Source organism: Gymnoscopelus microlampas (genome assembly GCF_963454915.1).
Source record: "Gymnoscopelus microlampas genome assembly, chromosome: 7".
In the NCBI taxonomy this organism is placed as follows: Eukaryota; Metazoa; Chordata; class Actinopteri; order Myctophiformes; family Myctophidae; genus Gymnoscopelus; species Gymnoscopelus microlampas.
The window spans coordinates 40,864,193-40,876,745 of NC_139944.1; the positions used below are offsets into that span (position 1 = coordinate 40,864,193).

At 42.3% G+C, this 12,553-nt stretch overlaps 1 protein-coding gene across 4 annotated transcripts in view; it reads left to right on the forward strand.

Annotated features, from left to right (window-relative positions):
• The window catches only part of zmynd8 (zinc finger, MYND-type containing 8), a 28,183-nt gene extending 16,006 nt beyond the window's left edge, over positions 1 to 12,177 (forward strand). For 3 of the 4 annotated variants that reach the window (XM_084063059.1, XM_084063058.1, XM_084063060.1), the window contains 16 exons: positions 1,379 to 1,444; positions 1,680 to 1,772; positions 1,859 to 1,946; positions 2,031 to 2,086; positions 2,174 to 2,251; positions 2,361 to 2,476; positions 2,568 to 3,067; positions 3,189 to 3,323; positions 3,834 to 3,989; positions 4,310 to 4,846; positions 5,891 to 6,406; positions 6,559 to 6,758; positions 9,303 to 9,383; positions 9,503 to 9,581; positions 9,748 to 9,987; positions 10,952 to 12,177. In XM_084063059.1, coding sequence (XP_083919185.1) covers positions 1,379 to 1,444; positions 1,680 to 1,772; positions 1,859 to 1,946; positions 2,031 to 2,086; positions 2,174 to 2,251; positions 2,361 to 2,476; positions 2,568 to 3,067; positions 3,189 to 3,323; positions 3,834 to 3,989; positions 4,310 to 4,846; positions 5,891 to 6,406; positions 6,559 to 6,758; positions 9,303 to 9,383; positions 9,503 to 9,581; positions 9,748 to 9,987; positions 10,952 to 11,130 — 3,120 coding nt within the window. In that variant the 3' untranslated portion in view covers positions 11,131 to 12,177. The remainder of the gene's footprint in view (positions 1 to 1,378; positions 1,445 to 1,679; positions 1,773 to 1,858; positions 1,947 to 2,030; positions 2,087 to 2,173; positions 2,252 to 2,360; positions 2,477 to 2,567; positions 3,068 to 3,188; positions 3,324 to 3,833; positions 3,990 to 4,309; positions 4,847 to 5,890; positions 6,407 to 6,558; positions 6,759 to 9,302; positions 9,384 to 9,502; positions 9,582 to 9,747; positions 9,988 to 10,951) is intronic. The other variant, XM_084063061.1, reaches the window with a different exon arrangement.
• The last annotated feature ends 376 nt before the right edge of the window (positions 12,178 to 12,553 follow it).

Consider the following 12,553-nt stretch of genomic DNA (forward strand, 5'->3'; position numbering starts at 1 on the left):
CCACTCGCTGTGCTTGTATGTACTGTAGCAGTTTTCAAGGCAGCGGGAGAGGAGACTTATTAGCCTTTCAATCTCAAGCATTCCTCATGTGATGCTTTTTGGGGTGATTAGTTGTGCTGCCAACTTTGGTGGCTAACTTCCTCAAACAGTTGACAAAAGATTGTGGTCTTTTCTATATTTGATCCTCTAAAGCCAGGTTTGTATCCGATCTCTTGAAGCCAGGTCTGTTCTGAATACGATCTCTTGAAGCCAGGTCTGTTCTGAATACGATCTCTTGAAGCCAGGTCTGCTCTGAATCCGATCTCTTGAAGCCAGGTCTGCTCTGAATCCGATCTCTTTAAAAAAGAAAAAAATATTTATTTTGGGCTTTTTATGCCTTTCATTATGGATTGGACAGTAGGCTGACATAAAATGGGGAGAGAGATGGGGAGTCGAGTGACACGCAGCAAAGGCTGTCGGGATCGGGACTCGAACTCGCAACCTGCTGTCAGGCTACATTGAAGCCTAGGTGTCTGGACCGCTTCGCCAGCGATCTAGGTCTGAGTCCGATAGCTTGAAGCCAGACCATCTGCATTATCACTGTGTGTTTAGGAGCTAATTTGTTGTGCTCCTCTAGCCCTCCCTCAATAGCTGGCTTGTTCTTGTGATCGCTGTTGCATTTGCAATGTTACTAGGAGGCACATCTGGTCTGGGCCCGTCTGGTCTGGCCCAGTCTAGTCTGGGTTGGTCTTGGAACATCTGGTCTGGGCCAGTCTTCCACATAATGAAAAGCACATTAGGATAACTGATAGATATTCAACATTTAAGATGTTTACTTTTGTTTCTCCCCCAAATAATTCTCAAATATATCTTATATCTTATTATATATATCGCCCAGCCCTAAAACAAAATAGGATGCTCTCTGTTTACCTTTTTTTGTTTTTGTTTTTTTCATTGCTACCTGTGCTAAATATTCCACATCCCACAAATTATATCTCTATTGAATAGTGGCATGAATTTGTCGTTTGCCAGTCATGTTATTCCAATAACGCTCACAAAGCAAATCACAGTTGAATGTTATTGGGCTTGTTTTTGCTGTCATGCTTTTCCTATTCCATTCCATAATGCCTGATGCCAGTGTTTAAATTATTAACTGTTTGTATGCCTTTGGCATGATGACTTGATTTGCATGTATAAGGCATGTATTACGCCACTAACAATCAGACTCATGTACTGTAGTTGACCTGTATGCTATGGCTGGAGTTCAGAAAGTTACTAGTTGGTAGTGAGGACACAGCTGTCCTCTTTTATACGTCGTCGTATACGACCCTTTCGCTTTAACGACGTTTGCCAACAGGGTCGTGCGACAAAGTATAAATTAAGCCTAACTCTCTTTCAGGACCAACCCCGCTCGTCACCTTTCTCCCCACACGCAGCTTCCACGCAGAGAAAAGCTTTTAATTGGGTAATAAATCACACCACTAACAAGACCCCATCATAATTTTCTTCTTCTGTTATGTTTGTTTTTCCTTCTTTTGTTTCAAGTAGCCTTTTTTTTTAAGCTTTGTTCGTCGATATTGTCTGTCCACGGGGGAGGTTTGACAGCATGTTGTGGTGTGCAGTGGTGGTGGTCAGAGCTGTGGAGTGTGTGCCACCCCTTTGTTCACCGTATGTTTCTATATTCTGTGCACCTTGTCCAGACTGAACCCTTCCAGAAGCCTGTAGCCCTTGAACAGCACCCAGATTATGCAGAGTATATTTTCCACGCTATGGATCTCTGCACGCTGGAGAAGGTGAAAAGCAGACCAGAGCATCATGCATTCTCTTTGAGCCAATTTGACACAACAGTGACTTTTTTTCTTCATTTTGTGTTTTTCAGAATATCAAAAAGAAAATGTATGGTTGCACGGAGGCCTTCTTGGCAGATGTAAAATGGATTCTTCACAACTGTATAATATACAACGGAGGTAAGCTGCTCAGCTTAGACCTGCTATAAGTTTGTTCCAGCCTTTTATTGAATTGTTTAATGCAGACGAATCACCCTCTTCTAGGCAATCACAAACTCACAGCTACAGCTAAAGTGATAGTGAAAATCTGTGAACACGAGGTGAGTATGTGTGCTGAGAGGGGAGGGCGCAAAAGGGTTTTAGTTGGGAACAGGAACTTCATGCATCCTTTGATGCTTGTTTTGCAGATGAATGAGATTGAGGTGTGTCCTGAATGCTATCTGTCAGCCTGCCAAAAGAGAGACAATTGGTTCTGCGAGCCATGTGTAAGCTCACTAATTTCAACTACTTGATGATGATGATTATGATTCTACACAGTTTTATTGATTCTCGTATAGTCTTATACTGCATAGTGTCTGTGTCTCATATTTTCAGAGTAATCCACATCCTCTGGTCTGGGCCAAACTGAAAGGCTTTCCATTCTGGCCTGCCAAAGCACTGCGAGATAAAGACGGACAGGTGGACGCTCGCTTCTTTGGACAGCATGACAGGTAACCGCTCTATGTGCTTCAATTTCTTGGACTGGGAGGCACCTCACTGTGTCACATGGTGGGACGTTATGGTGTTAATCTTTATCCCCAGGGCTTGGGTCCCTTTAAACAATTGCTACCTCATGTCCAAAGAGATTCCCTTCTCTGTGAAGAAAACCAAGAGCATCTTCAACAGTGCCATGCAGGAGATGGAGGTGTACGTAGAGAACATGAGGAAGAAGTTTGGAGTGTTCAACTACGCCCCCTTCAGGACGTCCTATGCCCCTGATAATCATTTTCAGATGCTGCTGGACACCTCCAACCCCTCGTCTACCCCCATCAAACCCGAGAAGCAGGAGAAGATCAAGCTGAGCTTTGATATGACGGCGTCTCCCAAGATACCACTCAGCAGAGGCGTGATGTCTGGGGCTGGAATAGGTGGGAGCATGGCAGGCCGGCGAATATCCCTTAATGACGTGCCTCGTTCCCCCATGAGCACTAACTCCTCTGCCCATACGGGCTCGGATGGGGAACAGGACACAGCAGACAAGTCCCAGACAAAAGCTGCAAACAGCCAGTATAGCACAGGGGAGGAGTCCATGGACTGTACAGGTATACGCAGACAGACACTTTATTATGTCTGCATCCAGACAGAATTGATGCATTTCTCTTTGTATGTGTATTCTAGGCCGGATTGCACATAGGATACTTAACAATAGTTTTCTTCATACAGCATCACCTGCCTATGGACGATCTGTTCCTGCAGGCAATGCCTTGGACAGTCCCAAACCATTCCATTCTCAAGCCCCCCTTGCTGCCAAGCAGGAGAAGACTCCACCAACAGGAAGCATTTTAAACCTCAACCTAGGTGAATCCCTCAATAGGCATAGGATATTTGTGGTAATTCTTCATAATGGCTATTCCATTCTTTAAGCAAATATAGATGGATATGGTGAACTACACTTTTAAGGTAGCTCTCCACCGCATCGACGTTGGTGGCGGTAAGTGTTGGAGAGCGTCTGATGGCAAAAATCTGCTGTTGAATGGGTGGTGGGTACACTGTCGCGTCGGGTCGCAAGCTGTAGTGAAGCGTCGAAAGCCGAATGAGCAAGCTCAGTCGGCTTTCGACCGTCGGATAGCAGTGGGCTTGTTGTTGAAAAAGTAATAGTAGTAATCTTTAGTATCTGTTTGGTGGAGAGCTACCTTTACTGTTAGTTGAGCCGCTGTGAAGAGGTGAGTACAAAACTATTCTAATGAGGCTGTCTGTATGTATGTCACTGTCTGCACATTTATCCACCAAAAAGAAAGAGCTATGCACACCTTTAGGCCTCTAGTTTGCTTTATTTTGATTTTTCGATTGTGTGTTGTGTCCTGCCAGATCGGAGTAAAGCAGAAATGGACCTAAAGGAGCTGAGTGAGACTGTTCAGCAGAAGCAGGGGCCCATGCCGGTCCTCACCTCACCCAAAAGACAAATCAAGAGCCGGTTCCAACTCAACTTGGACAAAACAATTGAAAGTTGCAAGGCCCAGTTAGGTAAGTTGACTGTTGAGGTAGAGTAAAAGAGTGACTTAATGAAGCAATAACATCCACACACTCTTGTTAAAAAATGTAATAATTATTTGGGAGTTGAATAGAAGTTGAGAGTGCTGGGCTTCTGGGTGACGTTGAGGTAAAACACCATAAAGGCCCAGGTTTGATTCCTGGCAGCGGTGCCTGCGGCTCGGTCAGGCCATCCATTGAACACAATTGTTTCCTGAATTAGTTTTAGTTTAGCCGTTTGGGTGCCTAAACCCTCTAGCTTACTGAGTGGAGGTTTACGATAGATCTGCTTTCTTTTTCTTGGCTTTGTGCAGGCATAAATGAGATCTCTGAGGATGTGTATAAGGGCGTAGAGCACAGCGACTCGGAGGACTCCGATAAATCGGACTCCAGTGACAGTGAGTATGCCAGTGACGAGGAGCAGAAGCCCAAAGAAAGCCAGGATGCTCCGTCTAACGTCAAAGCCCAGAAAGAGCCTTCCAAAACTCGACTGAGGGACCAACCTCCATCCCCAAACCAAGATAAGGACAGCAAATCTGAGCATCCGGCGGTATCAAAATGCTCTTCAAGTGACGAAGGTGCTACAGTTTCCGATACCGCATCTAAAGAGAGGCCATGTAGTATATCTGATAAAGAGGGCCAAGAGAAGACAAAAGCAGCTCCGGCATCACCAGTTCCCAGAGAGAAACCTCCGGTCAAAGAGGAGGTGAGGCAGCCGGTGCCAGTAGAGGACTCTGATTCAGAGAGGGAGCTGGTCATTGACCTGGGAGATGAACAAGGAGGCAGAGAGAGGAAGCGGACTAGAAGAGACAACGCCGCTGTTAAAGAGTCGTCTGCTAGTAAGACTGAGGGTGAGTGTTCTGTTTTTATTTTTCAAAAACTAATTTATTGATCTTAGTCCTGCAGATTTTGTCCGAACATCACACAAATCAGTGCACATTATCTCTACAGTCATGTGATCAAGATGGATCTGTCAGATTTTTTATATTCCATCCTGATTGACTAAGATTGGCTTCCAAAGTTTGTCAGGGTGGCTGTTTTGCACAAAATGTCACACATGAATGTGTGGCAGCAATGCACGATTGCTGGGAAACTTTGCATGCACATTCCCACTAAGTCAAAGAAGAACCTCCATCTCAAATGTTTCAAATCACCTCATGGTGGCGCTTCAACAGCCCACTTAACGTTTTGGCCTATAACTCTTGAACCGTAGGTCGTACAATCAACATCTTTTTTCCCTGGATTCCTTGGATCATGACCATTTGTTCGAGATTACATTTTCTGCCATTTTCTACATTTTTGCTACTACTCATATTTTGTCCAAAACTCACACTCATCACTCATGTGATCAAGATTTATAAGTATTTATCGCTAGACAATACAATTATCCTTAGCATTTATTTCACCACATAGGCTACTGACTCATAGGCTACTGATGTGTGTGTGAAAGAGAGAGAGAGAGAGAGAGAGAGAGAGAGCAAAGTTCAAGATTGTATAGTTATAGCAGAGACAGTAGGTTGGGGAAAAACATGCTTGTGCACGTTTGCGTTTTTTATTAATTAGATTTTATTTCACTTTAAAACTTTTGCTGTGGTTTACAATATGTGTTCATACTTCTGTGATTATACAATAATAATAATATCAATTTTAGCCACACTGGTGAGAGCGTGGGGCTGGCAATATTGATCAGCTCGAACCACGTTGTTCTGGTTGTGTGTAACTAGTGTGGCTTTTAGACTTTTAGTCCTGTTCTCTCTTCTTATTTTACCAAAAGAAAATTGTAAACACAAACATGTAAAGAGTTTATTTGGTTAGCTTTGATTCCCACTATCTGAAAACCTTCACAACTTTGCTGATATTTTATTAATTAGCATTCTATGTTTCCCCCTGTGCAGGTAAAGCCCCCACTCTTTCAGTTTCTCAGTCTCAACACCACAAAGCTACTTCCTCCACCTCACCCAATGTCAAAGACTCTACACAGTCCCCTATGGCCCTTCCTGTTGCCATGGTCTCCTTCACCGCTGCCTCTCCTGGAGCCATGAGTCCCGCCACCACCCAGTCCAACGCCACCCCAGCAGCGACCCTCGCCTGCTCCTCAGCTTCCGGCGCTCCGGTATTGAAAAAACAGCGCCCTCTGCTGCCCAGGGAGACTGTGCCAGTAGTGCAGAGAGCCGTGGTCTGGAATCCCACTGCTAAGTTCCAGACCTCTTCTCAGAAGTGGCACATGCAGAAGGTGCAGCGGCAGCAGCAGAACCAGCAGTCTGTGGCGACTGCACAGCCACAGGAGCCCTCCCCGGTACAAGGCCAAGCACAGGCAACACTCAACCAGGCTCAGGCCACGGGAGCAGTCACCACAGTGGCGACTATGTCAACACAGAGCACACGCTATCAGACCAGGCAGGCTGCCAAAGGTAGATCAAACTTGGTACAGGTTCTAATGATCTCCAAGTAGCCCAGTGTAATGGATGATTCAACATACACTGTGGTTCATCGGTTCTACCCTAAAACGGTCCCGGTTTGGGTGCATTAATGTTAGTGATCAGCTGTTGTCTTCTCATTCTAGCTGTTCAACAAAAAGATACTCCTCCACTCGTCACGTCCACCTCAGCTGTTACCCTGGTAACCAGTAGTCCAGTCTCTGTGGCTGCGATGACAGCATCAGGTCTAGGCACAGCCTCTTCCTCCTCCTCAGTTTCAGGAGACTTGCAGATCCCCATGGCCTCAGCAGACATTGCAGCAGACATCACAAAGTACACAAATAAAGTGAGTATTTCGAGATTGATGGCTAATAGTAAGGCAAGGCAAGTTTAAATGTTTAACACATTTCATACACAAAGGCAATTCAAGGTGCTTTACAGTAATAAGGCATTTAAAAGCACAAACATACAGTCGACAATAGAACAAGATGGGCTTAATAAAACGGGTGTAAGCTGATTTTAGTTTTTTAAATAAAAGGTAGTGGAGAAGAAAGTTAAAAGTATTGAGATTTGGCACAAGCCTCAGGTGCTCTGTAAGTTTGCTCTATGTGGGGATGGGGCATAATAATGAAACACTGCCTCACCATGTTTTGTTTTAACTCTGGGAACGGTTAGTAGGCTCTTAAGTCTATTAACCGTATAAAGGCCTGATTATACAGGTACTTGCCGTAGCCGCGACGGTCCGCGTTCAGCGCATTTCTGTTTACAATTTGGTGTCTGCACTCTGCAGACGTGCACGTGTTCCCACATGCACACATGAATCAAGAAGGGTTTTATTTGTCACTTATACAAATACAGTACAAGCAGCGAAATGTTAGTGGGACTGTGCTAACAATGTATTACAACAGCAAAGAAATGGTAATAAAAAGTAATACAATACAAATTTAAAATAAGAATAAAAATACTGAATGCAATAGAAATAAAAGTTAGGGTTAGGGTCTTGCTTTAGACAGGTACAATATCTTATCTTTTAGCAGCAGTGTAAAAAATGTGCTGGTACAATGTCCAGCTACAATATCTTATCCTTTAGCTAGTTACCTTAGTGTTAAATAGTGCGCAAGCAGAGGCATAAGATATCCTGTATCTTTCTATATATATACACATACAGAAAGAAGAGTAATTTTTCCGTTTCATTCTGTTATTTGTTTTTATATTTTTGGCTCTGATAGCTACAGAGAAAAAACTCTTTCTAAGCCTTGAGCCTTGGACTGTGAGGCAGCTCAAGTGCTTCCCATTTTGCATCATCACAAATATCCTAGCAACAAATAGTTGCTAGGATGATGTTTGTCCATCATTCTTTTTGCCCTGCTCAAGCACTTGCTCTTTTGTCCTGTAGAGACGGGAGATGGCTCCCTGTGGTGCGCTGAGCCGACCTCACCACCTTCCGCAGCAGTCGTATGTCTAATAATAATAATAATAATAAACTTTATTTATATAGCACCTTTCATGACATAAATGCAGCGCAAAGTGCTTTACAGAACAAAACAAAGAAAAAGTGTATAAAATACACAATAAAACAGTGGCAAAAAAACACTGGCATAAAATTGATGGCTAAAACAATACATAACAGGCAGTGAGCAAAACAGTAAAGACATGAATAACAACACAGAGATTTAGAAGAGAAAAAATCAACTAAAAGCAAGAGTGAAGAAATATGTCTTGAGCTGTGCTTTAAAACTGTCCACAGGAAGAGCTCTGCCCATACCATATAGTCATACCCCCTGACAGGATGCTCTGGGTAGTGGCAGAGTAGAAAGATTTTAGGATCTTCCCTGATAACTTGAATTTCTTCGGCTTTGCCTCGCTTTCTTTGCCATAGCCTCTGTGTGCATATTCCAAGTCAGGTCCTTGGTTCTTTGTTGATCAGGAGGGGAATGTAAGACCTTTTGTATCTGTGTACAGAAGTCCACGATTATCTCCTTGGTCTTCCCAACATTTAGGAAGAGGCTATTTTCCCGGAACCATTGCGTCAGGCCTGCCACCTCCTCCAGATAGGCCTTCTCGTTGTCATTTGTGATAGGGCCCACCACCACCACTGTGTCATGAGCAAACAATGGTGTTTGGGCTGTTCTTGGCCACTCATGACTGAGTGTTGTAAGCTGTCTGAGCTGTAATCAATAAATAACAGCCTGACATATTTCCCCTCTTTGTTGTTGTCAAGGTGGGAGAGGGTGGCATGTCATGCCAGCTGCGGGGCTAGCGCCAGCATTGTTGGCCTCAAACCTTCTGTTATTCTGATCTGATAGAAATATTCTGATTGTTCGTCAGTGTGGTTTCATCACTTTCGATCGACTGTTGCTTGCCCTTTATAATGTCCTAAGTACTTGCCACACACCTCCTGCATTGTTCTGTTGGACCTGAGCTTCCACTTTAACCATATAACACTGCTTTGTGTGGGTTAATAGGTTAATCCACTTCACTCATAGTGTCCTGCAGGGAAAGTTTTGCCTCAGCTCCGGTGCCTAACCTCCCATGTTATTGCTATCTCCCGTTTAATTTTCTGTTTGTATACCGGGGTGAGAATAAATCTCATTATGATCCAAATTCCCTATACCGCTAGCCTGTGAGACAAACCAAATTTCAATTATAGTATTTGAAGATAAAGTTTAATACAAATTTTAACAGAAATTGACACCTGTTTGCAAACATTTGTTCAGGCATATTCTGTCAAACATGGTGTAACTGCAGTGCCTATCAATGAAATACTGGCTTAACTTCTGGCTCCTGGCTAGCTGCCCATAAGTTCTGTGACCATGATTAGCTATGATTTTTGGGTAGCAATTTAAAAGCTGTCTTTATTTTGTATCTGAATGTTGCTGTCTTCTTTCAGATTATGGATGCAATCAAAGGAACAATGACGGAAATCTATAACGATCTTTCCAAAAGTACTTCAGGAAACACAATAGCAGAGGTAGGACTTTTTTACATCAGCCCTGGGAGGCTGAACAGCACTGATAATGCAAATGATAGCACTGATCATGCAAATCATATTCAATGTCATGAAACGGGTGTCTTTTTGTCTTACCACAGATAAGACGGCTGAGAATAGAAATAGAAAAACTTCAGTGGTTGCATCAACAAGAGTTATCAGAAATGAAACACAATCTTGGTAAGATGGCTGACCGATTTTTTTTTTTATTGGTTTGATTTGGTAAAATACTACATAGTGGAGGTAAATACTGGAGATCCTTTTCTGCAAAACATATTGAAATGCATATAGGCTTGTGCGTTTGTTCAAGATTGTTTACGTACGTATTGCATGTGCACTCATCCAGAGTTGACGATGGCAGAGATGAGGCAGAGTCTAGAGCAAGAGAGGGAGAGGTTGGTGGCTGAGGTGAAGAAACAGATGGAGGTGGAGAAGCAGCAGGCGGTAGATGAGACCAAGAAGAAACAGTGGTGTGCTAACTGCAGGAAAGAGGCCATCTTCTACTGCTGTTGGAACACAAGCTACTGCGATTACCCCTGCCAGCAAGCTCACTGGCCAGAACACATGAAGTCCTGCACACAGTCAGGTAAAGTAGATTATTAGAAAAAAACACTCAGTGGCCACATTGATAGGTGCACCTGTTAATTAATGCAAACAACCTACTCCTCCAAACAGAGAGTGATGTGGCTGCAACTCAGTATATAACGTATTGTATGCAGAAATGGCCAAGACAGAGGTTCAGTTAACGTTCAACCATCAGAATGAGAAAGTTACTTTGAACGTGGTATGATTGCTAGTGATAGACAAGGTGGTTCCAGCATCTCGGAAAAATCCACCCTCATGTACAGCACTGGTCACTCTTTTAGTGAGAGATGACTGGATGGTGACCTGCCTGATACTCAATAGGTGTGTACCTAATAAAATGGCCACAAAGTGTTTGTATGCTGAGATTGCTGACTGTATTATCAACACAAATCATACCATAGTCATCTATGTATGATGGCAAGGATTTGTACTGTAGATAGAATTGAATGGTTGGTGGAGATTTTTTGTTTTTTGTTGCATTCCTGAGCCAATAATTCGATGACCGGGTGGCTGGTAATTAGGAGACTCAATTGAGTCTCCCTAATGACTAGAGAGACTCCGCTGGTCATCAAATTATTGGCTCAGGAATGCAACAAAAACAAAACAATCCATGAATTCAAGGCTTCATGGGGTGTGTAATTGATCAAAAACAAGTCGTTTTTTTTGGGGTGAACTACTCCTGTTAAAGCAAATCTTTACCCAGTCTCAGGCTCTCCTCTCCGGTTAATTCAATAGTGCACTCCTGCGAAGCTTGAGGATGTTAAAGTAATGTAATGTGTAACGTTCAAATACATGTGATGTCTCATTGTGGATACTGTTGAAGATGATTGAAATAAAACTACTGCTACTAATGCTACTCCTGAATACTAGATAAGATTACTTATTCAACCCAGTGACACATGCAACTGTAAGAATACATTTCCATGGATGTGCTGTTTATAAGTATTTTGTTATCTAATTTCTAGCAACAGCCCCACAGCAAGAACCTGAGATGGAATCCACAGCAGATCTTCCTCCCAACAAAGGTTTAGGACAGCCTAGTAGTGGCCCAATGCCTCTCAGAGACACTGCAATCTCTGCACCATCAGACAAAGACTGTGACATGGAGAAAAACACTGACAATGTTGCTGTAAGTGTGTCATAATCTGTCATTACCGCACTTCAAGCTGTGGACATTTTGTTTGTGTACATGGATATTTCTCTGTGCCATTTCCCTTATTAAACTGCTGCTACTGGAGCAACTCATTTTTTATTTTTTATTACCAGTTGTGGGCTCACATGCTGCATTCAAAAACACTCCCCATTTCAATTTGACAGATTGACAGCAAACAGCATATAACCACTAGAGGGGGCCAGTTTCATGTAAAGGCCTTCTAAGCACTTTAATATTTCCATGTACACCTTTGCAGTAAATTGGGTGTATGCTAGTGCTTAATCTGAAAATATTAGGCTGTGAGCATAAGCGATTGGAGAATTTGTTTACAAAAATGTAATTCCATTTGATGGACCATTAGATTTTTAGACTGTTGACACAAATGTCTGTAAAATACCTATGTCAATATTATATGTTAACTTATTTGCATTACTGTAATGTTGCTTGTTCAGTAGCGCTGAGAGAAAATAACAGATGTAAACATTTTACATAGGCTGTTTATATTCAATAGATTACCTGCTCAAGAAAGAACAGAGTGAAAACACTTACAGATATTTTTTCTTTACATAATTTATCCCTTCCCTCTACTATAAAGTGTTATTAAAATAACACCTGATACCTACTTCCTCCTGCACTAGTCTTACTGAAAAATAAACAAATTCTGTAGTGGGATTACATGTACGCCTGCATGCATCCAAAGAACAAACAAATCTTAGACAACTGAAATGGGGGAGGAATTAAATGCTTATACCATGCTGTTCACCGTTATTTTCTGCAAGTGCCACAGTTACGTTGACAATTTTATTGCCTATGTTTTGGGTGCCACTGTAATTCCTCAACAAATTGTTCACAAAAGGTTTTCTGTCATCCATTTAGTATATTGGTTTAACTCTTGAAAGACCTTCTTTTACAGTATTTATTAAAAAAAAACAATTCTTTACTGTTTCTGTATAGTTTGGAAGTTCATACAAACTGTATATTTTTGTCAGCACGACAGTGTCATTGCTGATGTTTACATTCTGTACAATAAAAATTACATAAAATATTTTACCCTTTTGGTCTTTATATTTTAAAGGCTGGCCTTACAGAAGAACTGCATCAAACAAGTATCCTACTTTATTTTAAAGGCTGAATCAGTGATATACATGCATTTAAACAAATGGGTAGCCCTACCACAAACAAAATAATAATGATAATAGCACACTGGAAGGAGACATCATTTTATTTTCTAGCTGACTGCACTCTTAATAGAACTATTCTGACTATGTAATAGGTTTGTTTGTTTGCATTGATATTGGATTAAGACGGACATATATATTTTATTTTATGATGCGGTAAGAACGCATCACAACATGACACGTCATCATGTAGATCGGCTATTTTTGGCGAATGCCCCCCTGTGGTGGCGGACCCC